Source organism: Uranotaenia lowii, chromosome 1 (assembly GCF_029784155.1).
Source record: "Uranotaenia lowii strain MFRU-FL chromosome 1, ASM2978415v1, whole genome shotgun sequence".
NCBI classification, from domain to species: Eukaryota; Metazoa; Arthropoda; class Insecta; order Diptera; family Culicidae; genus Uranotaenia; species Uranotaenia lowii.
Genome location: NC_073691.1, coordinates 178,419,509 through 178,441,118, shown reverse-complemented (window position 1 = coordinate 178,441,118; position 21,610 = coordinate 178,419,509). Strand labels below are relative to the sequence as shown.

The 21,610-nt window shown below is 39.5% G+C and overlaps 1 protein-coding gene across 1 annotated transcript in view; it reads left to right on the top strand.

The window, feature by feature from the left end:
- The window catches only part of LOC129738307 (M-phase inducer phosphatase 2-like), a 390,510-nt gene extending 369,163 nt beyond the window's left edge, over positions 1–21,347 (top strand). Inside the window, exons 5-6 of the mRNA XM_055729495.1 lie at positions 18,631–20,031; positions 20,153–21,347. Of these exons, the coding sequence (XP_055585470.1) occupies positions 18,631–20,031; positions 20,153–20,507 (1,756 nt within the window). The 3' untranslated portion in view covers positions 20,508–21,347. The remainder of the gene's footprint in view (positions 1–18,630; positions 20,032–20,152) is intronic.
- Positions 21,348–21,610: the final 263 nt, after the last annotated feature.

The following is a 21,610-nucleotide window of genomic DNA, read 5'->3' as shown; positions in this document are numbered from 1 at the left end:
TTTTTATGTTTTAAAGTTTTCTCAAAATAAGTCAAAATAAAAATTCTTAAATGATTTTTACCTAAATAGTTTCAAAAGTGATTTCAAAACCAGAAGCTGTTTGACAAAAACTACATATTTAGATTTATGGTACCCAAATTAATCAAAACCCTATCAGCTGGTTATTTGCACCTCGGAAGAATGTGAATTTTGTGGTTTTAAGTAATCTATCAAAATCCCTTTGAATATGGAGTTTAGTATTCAGAATAATGAGAAACACAAAATACAATTGAGGCTGAAATTGGTTTCTCAAGGAATATTTCATATCAGCATAACATTTGGAACGACGTTAACTGTTTTACATAATCAAATAAGCTATAAAGTTATGGATATTAGGTTTTTGTTTTTATTTTGCTAATTCTGTTGAATATCGTGAGTATCAGAGACGGATTAGACCTCTATGAATCAATTTACAAAGAAACTGTAAAGAGTTCGCTGTATTACCTTCAAATGAGCATTAGATATGTCCCACCCCCCCAAGAGGATCCAAGAAGAGCAAGCGAGGTATTCTACTCTATACTCAAAATTTTAAATTCGTAATCAAATTTGATGATAGAGTAAGGCTATTCAAGAGTAACAATCTAGACTCATAACTAATGCCAAAACCTCGAAAACCCATTCTAAGTTCAGAATTCTGCTAAAGTTTTTCGAAATTTTCTCATTTGTTCATTGAAATTAGGTTCTGCTTATTAAATTTTTAATTAAATCAACTCATTTCGCAGATTCTGGTTCCATAATCCTATAACAAAAATTGTATTCCGATTTTCTTATTTCGGATTCTGTCTTCAGTTAAGGATCCTTAATTTTAGTTCAAATAATCCTAACAAATTATATAAGAAAAACTGCTTTAAATCCTGGTTTAACTTTGGTTTTGCATTGCATATAAAATTTGATACTATTTTATTCTATTTTTTTTATAGAGCATTTTACCCAACTTGGTCATTCTTCCCCTCAAATTTGATTCATGATTTTTGAAAATCAGATTCATTTTCAATATTTTGATGATAATTTTCCGAATATGAAAAAAAGAAAAAAAATGTTCAATACTGATGTTATGAAATCGCTTGGTACATCTTTGTACCTGAAAATGATCACATTTTCATATGTGATGAAAGGAATTAGAGAAACATGAACTATCAAAGAACGAAAGAACATAAGCCGTAAATATCATGAAAATTTCGAAAAAGATACAACGGCTCACCGACAGGACTTGAACCTGCAATCTCCGCTTCGGTACAACGGCGCGTTAGCCAATTCCACCACGGTGAACGTGATGGAACCGGCGAACACGAGCAATCGAGCTCTGCCGATCAACTGCTGGACCTTCTATCGAAACACCATGTATATCCCGCATGTGATCTTTTCCCTCTATTGATCTCTCTTGTTTCTCTAACCCCACCCATCGACTCGGGATTTTTAGCCGAGCGAGCACATGGTCGATTGCTTCGGGTTTTGCCGCAACTTACGGTCAGATGAAGAAGCAATCAGTGCCGCTCAAGGTTCCGAGCAGACCAGTTACACAGGGAGGTGTTGCTCTGTTGAAATCAATACTGATGTTATGAAATCGCTTGGTACATCTTTGTACCTGAAAATGATCACATTTTCATATGTGATGAAAGGAATTAGAGAAACATGAACTATCAAAGAACGAAAGAACATAAGCCGTAAATATCATGAAAATTTCGAAAAAGATACAACGGCTCACCGACAGGACTTGAACCTGCAATCTCCGCTTCGGTACAACGGCGCGTTAGCCAATTCCACCACGGTGAACGTGATGGAACCGGCGAACACGAGCAATCGAGCTCTGCCGATCAACTGCTGGACCTTCTATCGAAACACCATGTATATCCCGCATGTGATCTTTTCCCTCTATTGATCTCTCTTGTTTCTCTAACCCCACCCATCGACTCGGGATTTTTAGCCGAGCGAGCACATGGTCGATTGCTTCGGGTTTTGCCGCAACTTACGGTCAGATGAAGAAGCAATCAGTGCCGCTCAAGGTTCCGAGCAGACCAGTTACACAGGGAGGTGTTGCTCTGTTGAAATCAATACTGATGTTATGAAATCGCTTGGTACATCTTTGTACCTGAAAATGATCACATTTTCATATGTGATGAAAGGAATTAGAGAAACATGAACTATCAAAGAACGAAAGAACATAAGCCGTAAATATCATGAAAATTTCGAAAAAGATACAACGGCTCACCGACAGGACTTGAACCTGCAATCTCCGCTTCGGTACAACGGCGCGTTAGCCAATTCCACCACGGTGAACGTGATGGAACCGGCGAACACGAGCAATCGAGCTCTGCCGATCAACTGCTGGACCTTCTATCGAAACACCATGTATATCCCGCATGTGATCTTTTCCCTCTATTGATCTCTCTTGTTTCTCTAACCCCACCCATCGACTCGGGATTTTTAGCCGAGCGAGCACATGGTCGATTGCTTCGGGTTTTGCCGCAACTTACGGTCAGATGAAGAAGCAATCAGTGCCGCTCAAGGTTCCGAGCAGACCAGTTACACAGGGAGGTGTTGCTCTGTTGAAATCAATACTGATGTTATGAAATCGCTTGGTACATCTTTGTACCTGAAAATGATCACATTTTCATATGTGATGAAAGGAATTAGAGAAACATGAACTATCAAAGAACGAAAGAACATAAGCCGTAAATATCATGAAAATTTCGAAAAAGATACAACGGCTCACCGACAGGACTTGAACCTGCAATCTCCGCTTCGGTACAACGGCGCGTTAGCCAATTCCACCACGGTGAACGTGATGGAACCGGCGAACACGAGCAATCGAGCTCTGCCGATCAACTGCTGGACCTTCTATCGAAACACCATGTATATCCCGCATGTGATCTTTTCCCTCTATTGATCTCTCTTGTTTCTCTAACCCCACCCAGGGATGTCAACCTTCCAGATTTTGTCTGGATCTTCCAGACTTTTTGACCTCCGACCAGACTTTTTTTTTGGTATCCAGACTTCCAGATTTTAAGTATTTCTTCCAGACAATTCCAGACATTTTTTGATTGAAAAAGTTTTTTTTTTCAAAATTTTAATCTATTTTGGCATTATTGACTACTTTAACTGACTGAGGTGGAGTAGAGTTTGTTCGAGCTCACTTCGCTCTTATCAACAGCCCGGTGGGTTTTGTTCCCACCGAATGACTCTGACCAAGTTTGAATCATAATCGTCCGAAATCGGACGAAAACTGTCTAGAATTTGACATTACTCGGTCCGAACGTGCATAGGGGAGATGAGGGCATAACGAGCACCCGAGGCATAATGAGAACTACGCTTTTCTACGAAAGTGCGTATTTTCTTAAATAAATTTTCATGAGGATTTGTTTCGTACTTCCTATAGTATTAATTTTTCACAAAAAAAGGAATCTCCTTATCATCTTTACAGAGGTATTCAAAAAAAACTAGCTTGGTTCTCAAGTTACGAAAATATTATAATTTTTGAGCACCACGAAATAAGCTGTTACGATCTTAAAATAACCTTGATCTATAATGTACGCACTGCAACATGATGTACACATTGTTTCTCAATTTTTACCATCATAAAATTTTTGATTTTTCACTTTTATCAATTTTAAAACACGTTTTTACTTAAATTTGTTGACTAGGGGCATATAGAGCACCATATTATCGAGGCATAATGAGCATTTTCTGCCGTAGAATCTAGCAGCGAATTCAAATTGATTTATAGCGCCACACCTTGACTAGTATTCATCCGACGATTTAGCCTATTGGTAAGGTGTCGGAGGAGTAATCAAAAGACTAGAGTTAGATTTCTGTTCGAGGTGATTTTTTTCCATTTACAATTCATGATCGATTTTTTTATTGTTACATTATACGGCTAGCAGCGTCATCCTCCGAACAAAGCACATAATGTATGAGCGTGCGTGAATTGTTTGTATTCTACAAACAGACCTAGATTATTTTGTTATTGCTTTGTTTGATGAATCTACGACTCACCTGACTTCATCGAATTGAATTCGCTGCTAGATTCCCCGGCAGAAAACGCACATCTTGCTCTGATCAATGGTGCTCATACTGCCTCAGGGGGGGTTCTCATTATGCCTCCACAGTGGTTGGTTTTCAGCTTTTGGCAAAAATTTTTAAAATGCATTTTTTAACGTTTTCATCTAGTTTTTCACGTTTCAGCCCGTTAGGGAATAGGCTTTTCAAGTGTCTGAACACGAAACAATAATGTAACCTCCATATTATAGCTATTTTCTATGGTTAAATAACCGTTTTCCTTAAGGTGGCCATTATGCCCCCATCTCCCCTACTGGGTGAATTTGGAATCATTTAGTCCCGAACTTATTTCATCAATGGGCTGTGTGAAAAGGCATATTTAAATACAATGCGACCAGCCGGCGGCCAAGTGTCATTCTTTTCTTGGTGTTTCCGTGGCATGAAATCACGCGTTCTTGCGTCCCGTCCGCGGAAAGTGACTGGTTTTTCGGAAATTTTTGAGCAGTTTGAGACAGAGAAAGTGCGGTTTCGAAATGGTCAGGTTTGCTAGAATTTTTTTTAAATATGCCCGAGCTTATTTATTATTTCAATCTGAAACCTGAGACTGAAATGAAAAGACTGATATGATTTCTAAGTCAGAATCCGAAAAACTCAGAAAAAATTGTTGAATGGGCATATTCCCCAACTCGAATCAGTTACTAGAAACGAAAACTCTGTAATCAATTTACATTTGTTTCTAGTATAAACATCACAAGTAGTTATTAAAAATTTATAATAATGTGCCTACGTAACATTCCAAACTGGATCATCAACATACATCACAACTTATCAAATTTTACGCCAGACACAAACGCTTCAAACTTTCCAATCAAATCAATACTATTTTTGTTAAAACTCAGCAGCTATGTTGTTATACATATATTGTGAAATTGCAAAAGAAATTGAAAAACAGTTTTAGACGTTTAATAGCCATTGAAAAAGTAGACATTGACTAATTCAACGTCGCAATGTAGGCTCTGCTAAACTTGGCTGAGATTTCTCAAAATGGTGTTAGTTGTCTTTAACGAAAACTTTAATCTGAATAGTTATCTAAAAGTGAAATCAGAATATTGATATTCTGAATACATACACATTGAAACCTACGATGTCTTGTTTAAAATCGTATATACTTATGTTATTTAATGTTACAGAAAATATCTCGACAAGCCTCGTTGGACAAATGCTCGACACGAAGATTTAAATAATTTGCTTTTTATATTTACAGTGCTTTTCGGTTATCTATAACTTCCGGTCAAAATGCCCTAGAATCCACTGCATGGTTCGCATTCAAGTTATTTTATACACAAATTAATTCACGCTGTGAAAATATACTTCAAAAGTCGTGCTTAAAATATCTTTAACTTTTACAATTTCTCCTCCGAGGAAAAATTCTAAATCCACCTGAATTTTTTGCATTACTTGATAGAAAGGTTTTAACAATGAAAAAAGGTTTTTCAATATTACCAATCTAGATATGACTGTATGCAAGCAGAAAGGAACAAAATCTTTAACTTTATTTTTTTTTTCCCATTTGGATCCCGATAACTTTTAATTTATAATAACAATAATAACAATTTATAACAATGAATCTGCGATTTGAAATAATAATTTCTAAATGAACCTGGATTCCGGAATATAAATTGCTAAACAGATGGTTTATATTCTGAACTTTTAATTTTTGATATAACGTATTATTTTAAAATTTGAGTATTGAAATAAGCTTCTCAACACCTGGGTAGGGAGGATAGAAATTCGCTTCATCATTTTTCATAGCCAAACATTGAGATAGTGGTTGATGTGTTTCGATTTCAAGGATTTGTGATGTCCATTACCAACCAAATGCATTCTTATTTTTGAAAAATCATTTATTTTGGCAGAAATTAACCCAATAACTGGATAGAGCTGTTGAAACTTTGCATTTTGGAACCGACAAAAGCTCAACGTGATATCATTTTTCAAATTTTCTAAAAGGAATGATAAAGCTTAATACAATAACCCAAAGAAAATAAAAGAATCAATGTTTGCACTGGTCGGTGAAATGATCAGAAAAATTGATGTTCGGGCGTTTTTTTCGTTTTTCGATTCTATTGTCCCCGACTAGCTCAACACTACAATGTTCCAGACATTTATACCCATTTCCAGACATTTCGGCCCAATTGTTCCAGACATTTTTTGAAAATAGGTGGTAACCCTGACCCCACCCATCGACTCGGGATTTTTAGCCGAGCGAGCACATGGTCGATTGCTTCGGGTTTTGCCGCAACTTACGGTCAGATGAAGAAGCAATCAGTGCCGCTCAAGGTTCCGAGCAGACCAGTTACACAGGGAGGTGTTGCTCTGTTGAAATCAATACTGATGTTATGAAATCGCTTGGTACATCTTTGTACCTGAAAATGATCACATTTTCATATGTGATGAAAGGAATTAGAGAAACATGAACTATCAAAGAACGAAAGAACATAAGCCGTAAATATCATGAAAATTTCGAAAAAGATACAACGGCTCACCGACAGGACTTGAACCTGCAATCTCCGCTTCGGTACAACGGCGCGTTAGCCAATTCCACCACGGTGAACGTGATGGAACCGGCGAACACGAGCAATCGAGCTCTGCCGATCAACTGCTGGACCTTCTATCGAAACACCATGTATATCCCGCATGTGATCTTTTCCCTCTATTGATCTCTCTTGTTTCTCTAACCCCACCCATCGACTCGGGATTTTTAGCCGAGCGAGCACATTGCTTCTTCATCTGACCGTAAGTTGCGGCAAAACCCGAAGCAATCGACCATGTGCTCGGTCGGCTAAAAATCCCGAGTCGATGGGTGGGGTTAGAGAAACAAGAGAGATCAATAGAGGGAAAAGATCACATGCGGGATATACATGGTGTTTCGATAGAAGGTCCAGCAGTTGATCGGCAGAGCTCGATTGCTCGTGTTCGCCGGTTCCATCACGTTCACCGTGGTGGAATTGGCTAACGCGCCGTTGTACCGAAGCGGAGATTGCAGGTTCAAGTCCTGTCGGTGAGCCGTTGTATCTTTTTCGAAATTTTCATGATATTTACGGCTTATGTTCTTTCGTTCTTTGATAGTTCATGTTTCTCTAATTCCTTTCATCACATATGAAAATGTGATCATTTTCAGGTACAAAGATGTACCAAGCGATTTCATAACATCAGTATTGATTTCAACAGAGCAACACCTCCCTGTGTAACTGGTCTGCTCGGAACCTTGAGCGGCACTGATTGCTTCTTCATCTGACCGTAAGTTGCGGCAAAACCCGAAGCAATCGACCATGTGCTCGCTCGGCTAAAAATCCCGAGTCGATGGGTGGGGTTAGAGAAACAAGAGAGATCAATAGAGGGAAAAGATCACATGCGGGATATACATGGTGTTTCGATAGAAGGTCCAGCAGTTGATCGGCAGAGCTCGATTGCTCGTGTTCGCCGGTTCCATCACGTTCACCGTGGTGGAATTGGCTAACGCGCCGTTGTACCGAAGCGGAGATTGCAGGTTCAAGTCCTGTCGGTGAGCCGTTGTATCTTTTTCGAAATTTTCATGATATTTACGGCTTATGTTCTTTCGTTCTTTGATAGTTCATGTTTCTCTAATTCCTTTCATCACATATGAAAATGTGATCATTTTCAGGTACAAAGATGTACCAAGCGATTTCATAACATCAGTATTGATTTCAACAGAGCAACACCTCCCTGTGTAACTGGTCTGCTCGGAACCTTGAGCGGCACTGATTGCTTCTTCATCTGACCGTAAGTTGCGGCAAAACCCGAAGCAATCGACCATGTGCTCGCTCGGCTAAAAATCCCGAGTCGATGGGTGGGGTTAGAGAAACAAGAGAGATCAATAGAGGGAAAAGATCACATGCGGGATATACATGGTGTTTCGATAGAAGGTCCAGCAGTTGATCGGCAGAGCTCGATTGCTCGTGTTCGCCGGTTCCATCACGTTCACCGTGGTGGAATTGGCTAACGCGCCGTTGTACCGAAGCGGAGATTGCAGGTTCAAGTCCTGTCGGTGAGCCGTTGTATCTTTTTCGAAATTTTCATGATATTTACGGCTTATGTTCTTTCGTTCTTTGATAGTTCATGTTTCTCTAATTCCTTTCATCACATATGAAAATGTGATCATTTTCAGGTACAAAGATGTACCAAGCGATTTCATAACATCAGTATTGATTTCAACAGAGCAACACCTCCCTGTGTAACTGGTCTGCTCGGAACCTTGAGCGGCACTGATTGCTTCTTCATCTGACCGTAAGTTGCGGCAAAACCCGAAGCAATCGACCATGTGCTCGCTCGGCTAAAAATCCCGAGTCGATGGGTGGGGTTAGAGAAACAAGAGAGATCAATAGAGGGAAAAGATCACATGCGGGATATACATGGTGTTTCGATAGAAGGTCCAGCAGTTGATCGGCAGAGCTCGATTGCTCGTGTTCGCCGGTTCCATCACGTTCACCGTGGTGGAATTGGCTAACGCGCCGTTGTACCGAAGCGGAGATTGCAGGTTCAAGTCCTGTCGGTGAGCCGTTGTATCTTTTTCGAAATTTTCATGATATTTACGGCTTATGTTCTTTCGTTCTTTGATAGTTCATGTTTCTCTAATTCCTTTCATCACATATGAAAAAAAAAATGTTAAACATTCTGATCAGCAGTTCTTAAAATTGATTCTTACACAAAATTCAATTATGACAAAGCTTTGACAATTCAAAATTGAAATTAGAATCAGATACATCATTCGAAATTCATAATTGAATTTAAATTCACAATTCAGATTAAAAATAAATAATTTTAATAATGAATACAGATAGAAACTCAGAACTACAGATTATAGATTCATGAATAAGGGCTCCGAAACTTGGCTCATGAAATTCTGATCTGGAATTAAGATTCGGAAATCGTATTTTTTTTATATTTCAGGAATCGTATTAAAATTTGGAGAAGAGATTCAAAATTCAATTTTTGGCTTATATTTCTAGCGCGTATTCGAGCCAAAAAATTTCAAAAAAAGATAAACCTGCCAAAAATCGTGCATTGGATCTCAAATTTTCCAATTCATTAACCGGGAAACATCCGGGAAATTTGAGCAGAATCCGTAAATTATTAACATCAAAAATGAATCATTCCAAATTTGATTTTTTCCATCGAAGAACATCAGCAGCATTCAAATCATATTAGAAGCGTGAACTTTGGTGTTAAAAATTTTGAAAAATCGTTTTTTGGATTCAAAAATCATAACTTACCATAACCCGGGCGACATTCGGGTAGTTTTCTTCAAAAAAAACCGGACATCCGGACCGGGCCGGACTTCTCACGAAATTTTCACTGAATATCCGGGCAGGGCCCGAGTTAAACCATGCAATCTGGAATGCTTAGAATAAGTTTTATTTAGGAAATTTGAGGCTTTCCTTAAAAAAACTTATTTTATGCTCAAATCAAATAAGCTTGATCTATCAAACTCTTGAACAAATTCAATGATGTGCATTCCATATTTTGTTACTTAAGGTTTCATTATACCAATCCAGCTCACCATTTTAAAGATTTAATGATCTATTTTATAAAGTTACGATTTAATTTAAAAAAAAATTAAATGTGCTTAAAAATAAATAATTTGTTCTAACGTTATTTTTATTCATGCATTTTTGGCAAAAAAAAATCATAATAAAAATCAAAACCATGAGACGGTTCTTCCTACGGCCCTGGCGAGTATTCAATACTATTCACATGGCTACCAACTTGTGATGGGTTAAATAAGTAGAGGAGAATGAGGATACTTGATCCCTGGGGATACTTAATTCCTTAGCAATATCTCGAAACTGGAATGTCTTGCAAAGATCAAATGTTCTAGAAAAATGTGCAAAATGAAGCAAAACAATAATTCTTAAAGCCCCAAATTTTTTAACAAAATAATTGTTTGAGTTATTGAGCTTTGTTTGAATTTTTTTTATAAAAGGTGACTTGAAGATCTTTTTTCATCACTTTAAAATGTTCCTTACATGGAAATTTTTTAGCAAAACTATTTATTCCAATATACCAATCGTTCGAGTGTAATATGAACTTCATAATACCATATTTTCAAAACAATCGACAACTCTCAACTTTTTTTCAGAAAAAGTTTTCTAAAATGTTGAATATGGGTAGAATTGATCCCTAGGGTTCAAAACAATATATTCTTCTTCTGAATGGATCGTGATCATTGCTGATTACGAGATTACTAATATTTATCCAATAACTATTATTTATTGAACAATTGTCTGAAGAAAAAGGCTATAATAATTAATTTTCTCTCAGTTACAGAAAATAGCGCCTTTAAGAATGCAATATCTTTAGGGTTGAGACAAAGTTGAAGAATTTTCTTCTTCTGACATTTATAAATTGTGAAACCAAAACAAACATGACCAAAATACTCAATCGACAGTCTACTTGGGTTTTGTTTGATTTTTTTCCAAGGATTAGGACTTCCTGAATAAAGGATCAAGTCTGCTTCAATAGGGCGTTTGCTCAGTGCATTAGTATAAGTAAGCCGTTGGGCAAACAAATGTGACAGCCCCATGTTAAATGGATACAAATCGACTAAAGAAAGATATTTTTCGAAGAATTAATGAAAACTATTGAAAAGTTTCTTATGTTCAACACATTTTTAGAAAGCCAGATCATTTTTTGACTTGTTTGTGATTTTTTTCTAATTTTGAGTGACGTTCTTTAACAAAAATGAAGACTTTATACAGGATATGAGCGTTTTTAATGAAAGCAGGACAAATATTGCTCAAGTTTATTAATCAATTTCGTGACGAAAACTATCAACATCTTCTTCCTGGTTCTAAATTTTTTATGATAGACCCAAAAACGGGAACAAAGGACCCCGGGGAACCGTTTAATATGCTTTACAATTATGGTTGGCTTATTTTTCATTTTTTGTTTTGCTTGGTTTCCCACTGATATCCAATAAAATAATCGCAGAATCGTTTCCACTTGTTAGCAAATGATCCGAAATATACTTTTTGAATGCTTTTTAGAGAAATTGAGCATTCATTTAAGGGAAAACCAACATTTTGGTTGAATTTTGCTATTTTTGCATATAAAAACCTCTAATGTGTGCCCAACAGACCTCTTGTATGTGTGTGTAGCAAACGCCCTATAGAGGATCAAGTCTCCCTTAACATAAAATATATAACTTTTTTTTTACTTCTACGAAAATGCTTCTAGTTCTTCGACCGGTTAAAATATCGTTCTAATTTTTGCAGCATAAAAACTTGAAGTTACACGCTGTCAGAAAATGTAAAAGGGTTCGAGTTGCTTTTTTTTCAAAAAGATATGGTGAAAATTAGAAAAGGGGATCGAGTATCCCCACTCTCCCCTTTAGGGTAACGGACTTATATAGGCCCGGGTACATATTTTGGACCACCTTGCAGATTTTTTTCCTATGTTTCTGTCATAAATCATGTTAACCTAAAAATTTTTAACAAATATAGTTAAAGCTACTTCTTATGGTTTTATTCATATCTTACATTTCATTTAAATAAGCTGATAAGGGAGATTGAACTGAAAATAAAGTTTTGATTTTCATAGTTTAACCGAATCAAGCACATTTCAGGAGGACGGGCCATTATTGGAGTCAACTTTCAAGAGGATTTCTGCTGAGCTGTCATGAATTTGACAACTACAAACATGTTCATAAAGCTATGATAAAACACGTGACAACTAGTTTGCAAGCTCGAAGAACCAAAAAAAAACTTGTTTTAATAGCAATTTGACCTATGTCGAAAATACAGTGAGCGAAATAAGAATAGCACCACTATGTGTTTTGCTTGTTAAAATATGAATGATTGAAAATTACGAAAATTTTCTTCCACAGTTTGTTCTGAATTGCTTAACGGATAAATCAAGCATAAGTTTACTTTTTTTGGACGAAGCAATTGGCGTTGAGGACCAAAAGTGTGAAAAAGGGGTGTGAAATAAGAATAGGACCACTTGAGTTTTTCAACAAAAACAAGATTATTTTTTAAAATTTACTGTGTAAAAGTGAATAATAATGCTTCTACGAATTATTTGAATAGATAACTGCATTTTAAGGAGTTTTCCAGAATTCCAAAAGTTTTCAAAGGTATTAAAAGGGGGTTTTAAGAGATGCTCTTCTAGCGTTAAGGAATTTGATATTGGAGCTTTAAAACTTTATCAATCTGCTTGATTTCTCATTAACATTCAAAAGTATGATGTAAAATGATTAAATATAGATTTGAGGCTGAGTTTGAATCCAAAAAGCAGGTTGAAATTCAAAAATACTAATGTTTTTTAATAGTCAAACACTATTTCTCTAACTTTAAGTCATAGATGGCAGCACTATCTTGTCATCAAACCAAATTCATGCCCATTTTCGAATATCCGGGTTTAATTAGGGAGTGCTGGATGATTTTGGTCAAGAAATAAATTCATGTACCGTGTGAACACTTTGGAAATTCTAAGATCACTAAATCCGAAAAAAATAGAATTGAATCAAGGTCACTAAAAGTGAATTTTTTGGACCGATTATCAGAATAAAGTTATACTTTGCGATGGAACTTGATGAACCAGACAGCTAGCAGTATTTTTGGTATGATTTGCAATTGAATCGGAAGTTGAGATGAGCAGGAATTTTGACGGTTGTACATTTTTGTGCTGGTGATTCTTTTGCAAATCCGGTAAAGCTCTCTGCAGCGTGAACTTATACAAAACTGTGATGGGAAAATACCTCAAAATGATGAATAATGGCCTAAATTAACCTGCAAAATCAATATTGAGACTAAATTTGGTTTTAACTGCAAGATAGTGCTGCCATCTACGACTTGAAACTGGAAAAAGTGTGGTTTACTGAACAAAATAAATGTTTTTGATTACCAACCAATTTTTTTCTGATTCCAAATTAATTTCGAATGTTTGTTTCATCATTTCACGTCATTTTAATGAAGAAAGTAAGTAGTTTGGTAAAGAATTACAGGTCAAATATCAAATTCCTTAACGCAAAATGAACTTGTCTTAAAACCCCCTTTTAAAATCTTTGAAAACCTTTGGAATTCTGGAAAACTTCTTAAAATGCAGTTATCTATTCAAAAAATTCGTAGAAGTATCATTATTCACTTTTACACAGTAAATTATTAAAAATAATCATGTTTTTGTTGAAAAACTCAAGTGGTCCTATTCTAATTTTCGCACCCCTTTTTCACATTATTGGTCCTCAACGCCAATTGCTTCGTCCAAAAAAAGTAAACGTATGCTTGATTTATCCGTTAAGCAATTCAGAACAAACTGTGGAAGAAAATTTTCGTAATTTTCAATCTTTCATATTTTAACAAGCAAAACACATAGTGGTGCTATTCTTATTTCGCTCACTGTAGGTCCTATCTTATTCCTTAGGGACTTATTTTGGACCACTCAACATGACTTGGGTATAAAATTTGCTGTTAAATGTTCATGAACGTTATAAGATGTTGTACGACGATATGAGAAGAATCATGCACACTATTTCGATCGCTAATTATGAATAAAATGTGGAAATTTGGCATTATTTCAATTAATCAACTCGCTAAAGCCCAAACCCGCCTTTAGAGGGAGTTTTCTTCAGCCAGCATAAAACCAAGCCAATCATTGTTTTAACTTACTTTTTGTGCACCATGCCACGTTTATCTAACAATCCGCACTAATGGCAACTGTTTGATAAGCAGTTGTCAAAAGCTACAGCTTAAAGAAGCTTAAAAACATGAAAAACATGAACACTTGAAATATCTCGGTAGAACAATTTTAACAAAAAATATATTCAACTATAGCTATGAGATAATCTTAATATGTTTCGAAACAAGTGTACCAGAATAGAGGCTCCGGAAAAGTTGAAGAAAGTTAGTTTAGGAATGAATTAACGTGTACAAACAAAACTTGACTACAAGAATACGAAAGGAAAAGATTAACTGAATTATTCGCATAATTGCGCATCAATTGCTGTCGTAAATATAGCAAAATTTAGAAGAAAAAACTTTTTTAGTTTAAGGGTGGTCCAAAATACCGACCAGAATAATCATCGAAGAAGCGAGTTTTTAGGCTTAAATCTGGTAACATTGCAACAAACGACGATATAAACGACGATGCCAAGAAAACCGTTAATAAATAAATTAATATGTTTCGATAGAAAAAGCCATGATCTTCGCAATGAACGGATGAAGCAGTCAAAAATTTTAACATAGCTTCTTCAAAAAGCAGTCTAGTATGAGATGAATGAATTTCGGAGTTCAAATGGTTGGTTTGAAATTCTGAAATTGTTTAGTTACACTTTTTAGTGAGAACCAATTTGTAACACGTGATAAGGTTTTTGTGAGTCAAGATTTGAGTTTCAATACATAAGTTTAACTGATAGCCTCGGTCAATCACGGAGTAGCAAGCAACCATTGGCGATGTGGAACTATTTCTACTGAGCCACGCCTGCGATCATGGGATTCGAAATGCAAATGATTCAATATCAACCATATCAATGAAGAGTATCCATGAAATTTATTAAGGCAATCAAATGAAATTTTTTAATTGCAATTTATTACAAAAAATAAATAAAGCATTTCGGGTTCAATAATCAATGGTGGATGTGAGTAGTCAATCAAGCTAAGCTAAGCTAAAAGTTTAACTGGATTGCAAATCGATATCTACAACTAAAAATTAGTCTTAACTGCTGAACATCATATAGAGTCGTAAAAAGAAATGTCTTAAATAGACTTCGCACAGCCTTGCCTAGAGGCATGAGATTCTTATCGGTTATTTTGACTGGTAACGGCCAGCAAAAATAAACATTTCGAGATCCAGACTTCTGGTAGCATTTTGCATCTAGATTCGAATTCGAGGGTTTATAGGTCATAGGTTCTTATTTCGGAATCCAAAATCTCGGTCTCTCGACTAGAAAATAAAATTTCCGGTGCACATGACTGGTTGGTTTTATAGCATAATTTTGTTTTTCGTTAAAACTTCTGTTTCCCAAAACTGAAAAAATCAAATTTCGGACCAAGAAGCCACAGCACAGCGGCCGCGGATGTTTAGCTTCCGGAAGAAAAGGGATTTGCTGTGGTTGCTGCTGATGCCAGAGAAATTGGCGTTAATTACATTCGGCGGAATTGTTTTAAGCGGCCAATCGGGGTTTCCTGCACGGAATCACGACACGACGGCAAGTGTTGAGGTGAGCCCTACCAGAAGAAAGATACGACACGGGAAAAGGGTGGGTGGAGTGAAACAAGTCGGAGGTCAGCAGCCTCCATCCAACAGGAATCTCTGCTAGCACAAGACAAGACACAGTCAGTCAGTCAGTCAGTTAGGCAAGTCAGAGTCAGATTCTGATTCTGAAAGGTGTGTAGGTAGGTGGAACCTACCTGTGTTGAAGGACCATGTTGGATGGATTCTTTCTTTTAGGGAATATTCTTGTTGGGGAAAAGGTTTTCGAGGGGGTTTGGAAAGAGCAGAAAAAATAAGTCGGCCGGTTTGTAGTACCTACGACGACGACGACGACGACGGAGGAACCGAAGGGCCTGCACCACCAGTAATGTAGAGATGAAACATAGCAAGAGAGGGTGGATTGGAACGGTGGCGGGAGTATGGCAGCCCAGCAGCGCAACATAAGAAGAACGAGGCAGAAGAAGACATCCGGCAGCATAACTGGTTTCTGTGGTTCGTGATAGTGTATGTGTGTGTGCCTGGATCTCTGGATCTGCTGCTAGGATGGTAGATGGATGGATTGAATCCCGAACGACGAGGGATCCCCTTAAACTGGTGTGTGTGCTCGTATGCTGCTGAAGCGAAAGAGAGCAAACGCTCTCGGTTGTGAAGGACGAACTGGTCGGAGCAGGAAGGAATAAAACAGACAAGACCCGGAGTTTATGTGAGCGCGCCTTTCGATGTTCGTCGTTCTGTTCTTTGCCTACGCTGCGCTGCAGGACAGGCAGAACAAAGTGAACTTGGTAAAAATAAGTTAGACGGACCTATGCGGCACTACGAGTTGATCCCGGCGACAGAACTGGAAGTCAGTTGAGTTCAGCACTTCATCGGTGGCAGAAGCAGCTCCTGCTTTGAAGACTTCTTCCTTAACTCTTCAGATCTGCCAAGTTTAATCAGTAAAATTGTAAGATTAGAACAACAACAACAACCTTCACTAAGGTTTCTTCGGTTGGTTCTAACTTCGATAACTTAAAAGTAGTGACACTTGTCGCGATCGCGTGTGTTAAGATAATTCTTATCTCTCTCAGCTCAGTTAAGAGTAATGCGGTGACAAAAGTTTAAACCCGAGAGAAGGACTTTCCTCAAACCGATCACGAAGAGACTGTGAGAAGACAACCAGGAAAAAAAAAGACTCTGAACAATGTTGTGCAAATAGTGATCCCAAGAACTGTACCCTAGTGTGTGATCTCTAGTGAATTTAGTGTGTGACCGATCGATTGATCGCCGTCGGAAAAGCCTTCCCAGAAAATTTGGATTACAACCCGCGAAGAAACGTGTTCTTCCACTCTACAATCATCATGATGTTGGAAACGATCGACTTCGATCTGTCCGAGTGCACAAGGTAAGCCGAAGTTTGGGAACAAAAGGTGTCCTCAATTAGGCCGCGAACCAAAAATTAATAAATCTATTTATCGGGAGCGCGATCGGGAAAAAAAACCTAGATATAGACCAGCCAGAAGCGACTTTAAGTTCTTCGGGTCACTTCGTTATCTTGCAATTACGAGTGGAAGGAAAAAAAGGCGAAAAAATACGCGAGGGAGATCGCCCTTTGAACTACTTTTCCTCCTTCAACAAATTCGTTCATCAGAACGAAAAAAAAAGAAAGCAAAAACATAACACAAATGTGACGGTTCTATGGCAGCTGAAAAATTGTGTATTTGTTCTCCTCCTGGCTCGGAGCTGAACGCAAACGGAACAGAAAAATGCCAAATGTGGTGTGGCTTGCCGACTTGTCCCTCGCAGTAGAGCGCAGTATTATTGTGGAAAAACCGGGGGAAAAATAGTTCCGAGCAGCCAACTGTTTCTCGGTTGTGTCTCGACTCCCGATCGACGATGTGTGGTTGATGTGCACTCATGAGAAAAGAAATAAACACTTCCTCCTTACAAGTTTTCGTCGTTCGAGTCCACAAGTTTATGTAGAGTTGTGCAAGTGGGGGAAAACTCTGTACCGTGTGTGATATTTCTGGAATAAAACTACTTCCAGAGAAGAAGGGGGGACCCGAAATGTGATCGCGCCTACAACTCACTAAGGAAGGCAGTCAGGCAGCCAGACAGGAAGTTGATTAAAAATCACTTTCCAGGGAAATTAGATTCAGAAAATGGGAATCTTTCAAGTTGGGGGAAAACTAGGTCCGAAGTACATTGACCTCAATCCCCCCTTATTTAAAACCTCCCGAAAAATAATTTATTTTTCAAAACTTAGTTTTGAGTTTGAAATTACAGCTCCTGAGAGTGAGAATTAAAATTTAATCTTTGCCTAACCAGCTCAAAGATTGTTTTCTGTTTACCTACCCACGTTCGCTTTACGCGCTAGCTTGTTTTCATTCCTTTCTCGCGGTTTTGTGCAAATTTTACGCGATCGTCTGCCGACCGGCTAGTCGAGCAGCGATTTACGGCAAATTTTCTGCTTGCTTCTGGTGCTCGCTTTCGTCCCAGCTTTCGCCAATTTTTGTTTTGTTTACCTCAAGGCCGGCCAGCCGGCTGGCTATCTGTGCCCCAAAAATGGGAATCTCCCACGTAAACCACATGTTTCCCCAACCGCGACTCTCGATGCCTCGATTCGTAAGTGTTGGGATAGGTCCGGAGTTGGTTCTTTCATTTATTTTTTTTCACTTCTAAGGGGGGTAAAATTTGCACCCCCCTCGGTCGGTCGTCGTCAAATTATTTTTATCGATTTCTACTTCGTTCTTCCTTTGGCTTACCTTACAGCGAAAGAGGCAATGCCGAGTCCCTTTGCGTGTGATCCTATTTTTAGTCGTCTTCGTCTTACCATGTGACGATCTTCTTTCTTCCCGCTTTGTGCCAGGACCCAGACTCGAACGCAATTCAACTCGATAGCTCAATGCCCTCCTCGGCGCAGCGCATTCACACATTTTATAAACATATTTTTCCTTCTTTTTTTCTGCTGCTGGTCCTTCGAGCCGGCTCTAGAAGTATTCCTCATGCGCGTGTGTGTGTCTGCGTGTAGCCTTAATAGAGTAAAAAAAAAGTTAAGGATCATCTCCCCGCGCACATGTGTGTTTACTCCCGGCCGCCACAAACTTCCGAGACAATCGAGTTGAATATTTTATGCGCCAGGATGATAATTACAGCAAACACACTCGCTATAAACACCGTAGCTTTCCTGATGAAATATGCGCATTCATAAATACCTAATGGGATCAGCAAAAAAAAATGGGGGATCTTTCACGCTTTTTAATCATCCTATCCAAGTAGGGGTCCCGTAGAAAAAAGAAAAACGCGCAAAAAATATTATAATAAGCCCCGATCACCGGAACTAGATCGACTAGACCTAATACATTTTTTTCTCCCCCTTCTCTTCAACAGATGCATTTCAACCACCTTCACAATAAACTCGACCGGCCGATCACCGGCTAGCCGATTGGCCGAACAACGACAGCGGTCGGCCCAGCGTCGGCAGTTCATTGCCCCGCTCCGAATGGACAACAAATTCCTCGGCTCCCCGGGCAAGGAGAACCTTCCGACCGAGGAGGAACTGTCCTTCTACCATGGCAACAGCCCGCAGCCTAGCCCACGGCCCTGCAGTCCCTGCGAGTGTCCCGAGGAGCCGGAAGAGATGCTGGCCTCCGAGATCACCCCCAACAAGCAAACGATCGCTATCGGTGCCCTTACCGGAAGTGCGATCCGCACCCGCCGACCCCTCGAAGACTATGACCCCAACTCGATGGATTCCGGCTACGGCGCCAGTGTATCGAGCGGTGGTCACAAAAGCCAATCCTTGTTCACCTTCGTGCAACCCTCGATCCCGCGTCAAAATTCCTCGGTCACTGCCTCTCCCGCTTCAGCCGTCATGCGCTACAGTTTGTCCTCCGGATCGATGGAGTCGATGGACGATATCGACATGGACCTGTTCGAGATGGACTCGATCGAAGATGACGCCCAGCTCCCTAGCAACCTTAATTCCCTGATCTGCGGAGACATTAAGGCCACCAAAACGACCCCGGAAAACAAGAAACCCTTCGTGCGGCGATGCCTCAGCCTTTCGGAAACTCCGGTAGTGCGTCGCGTCAAAAGCAACCTGCTCTTCGATTCCCCAGTGACCAGCAGCAATAGCCCCATCGTCAAGACTCCGGAACGTTACCGGCCCTCACCGGACCAGGAAAACCTTAACCTTACTCCCTTCTCATCCCGCTCCGATGCCACTCGCTGCTTCAAGCGCCCGGAACCCCCAGGTGTCAGCCCGGTTCAAAGCAAACGCCACAAGCCCGAAGTCCTCACCCCGGTCAGCTCCCTGCGCAGCTGCCTCTCGGAAAACATCTCCCTGGACAGCCCCGCTTCCCTGACCGTCCCACCTAAGCGACCTCTGCTCCAGAAATCTATCTCCATGAACGATGCCCAAATCATGAAAGCTCTCTCCCGCTCATCTTCGGAACCGGACCTCATCGGAGACTTCAGCAAGTCCTACATCCTCCCCCTCACCGAGGGACGGCACCGGGACCTCAAGTCCATCTCCCCCCAGACGATGGCCGAGCTCGTTCGTGGCGCCTACGACCACAAGATCGCCTCTTACAAAATCATCGACTGCCGCTACCCCTACGAGTTCGAAGGCGGTCACATTCGGGGCGCCCGCAACCTCTACACCCAGGACCAGATCCTCGAGGAGCTGATACGCACCAAATCCAATCCTCCGAAGGTGGAAGCCGACGCACCCAAACGGGACGTCATCGTGTTCCACTGCGAGTTCTCCTCCGAACGAGGTCCCAAGCTGTAAGTATCCCCACCCATTTTTCCAACTAGAGTGCACGTTTAACTTTATTTGCGTATGAGTACCACGTCAACAAATTCAAACCGACTGTTACTTATCAATTTGTTTTCTTTCGCCTTACAGATCACGCTTCCTGCGAAACCACGATCGGATCCTCAACTCGGACAGCTACCCGGCGCTCCACTATCCGGAAATCTACCTGCTGCATGGAGGCTACAAGGACTTTTTCGCCGTCCATCCGGAACTGTGCGACCCCATTGCCTACCGGGAGATGTTGGACCCGGCCTTCGGCGATGCCTATCGCCATTTCCGAGCCAAGAGCAAAAGCTGGAACGGGGACGTGATCAAGGGTTCGGCTATGCCCCATTCCGCCTCCTTCTCCTCGTCAACCTCCTCGTCCAGCAGTGAAGGTGGTTTCGGTAGCGGTCGAATCGGTGGTTCACGGCTGGTGAAGTCCCGATCCCGGCTGGTGCTGTGAGAATACTCAGCTCAAGCAAACAAACAAGTAGACACACCGGAACGACCTTAACAAAACAACAAGCAAGCTAACGAATCGTATCCGTACAAAAGTACCTTCGATCGGCCGGAAGGACGGAAGCTAGTTAGTTCAACAGAGAGAGCAGAGACTGAAGCGACGCGGCGCCATCTATCGTTGGCTAGGTGTAAAAATGCGGGACTAAAACCAATAACTGGTGGAATCGAAGAAGTTGACCATAGTTTTTTTCTGTTGGTTTGTTTTTTTTTTGTAACTAGTTTATTTTTATTTCTGGGTTTATTTTTTTTCTTTCTTTCAACTCTGTACAAAAGTTTGCTCTTGTGTTCGTTTCCGGTCATTTTTTTAATTTGTATAAGTTTCATTCTGTTTCTTTTTTATAAGTTTATTAGTTTATCGCGCAACGACTTCTTCTTTTTGGGCAATAACAACAAAACAGAAACGAGAAAAATTAGAAATTGTTAGCGCTAGAACCCCGAGTTGCGAATTATATCTTTATATGTGTATAGTTTTTTTTAGTGAGACACACTCTTTTGTTTGTTATCCACGCGATTTATCTGTGATTTAGTTTTTCCTCGGTTTCAATTATACGAAATATTTTAATAACTAGAAAACATTGTAGCAAGTAGTAAGAAAAGAGAGAGCTAGAACTAGAGCTGGATAGAAAAACGGGGACGAACACCAGAACAATTCAGAACCTGAAACAAAACAAGCGTGAGGACAAGAGACAGCCAAACAGCATATGGCAGTAACACAAAATTTATACACTAGGACAAGCGAGGAAACTGATGAAAAATTGAAAAAAAAAAAAACAAACAAAAGCAACACAAACGACTGAAAGGAGATGTTAACGAAACTTTTCCTTATAAAACAAAATCTTAAATTAGACACTTGTATAAAGAAAATAATAATTTAAAACAAAAAAATTTTACCCCTTGTTCGCATTTGTACATTTCATACCATCCTACCAACTAAACAAAAAATAGTAGAGGAAACTTGTGACAACGCAATCCCAATGAACGAACCCATACTTTTAAGGTGCAACTCAAGCTTAGACTTGTAGATTTGAAACTCACATGATATTCCGC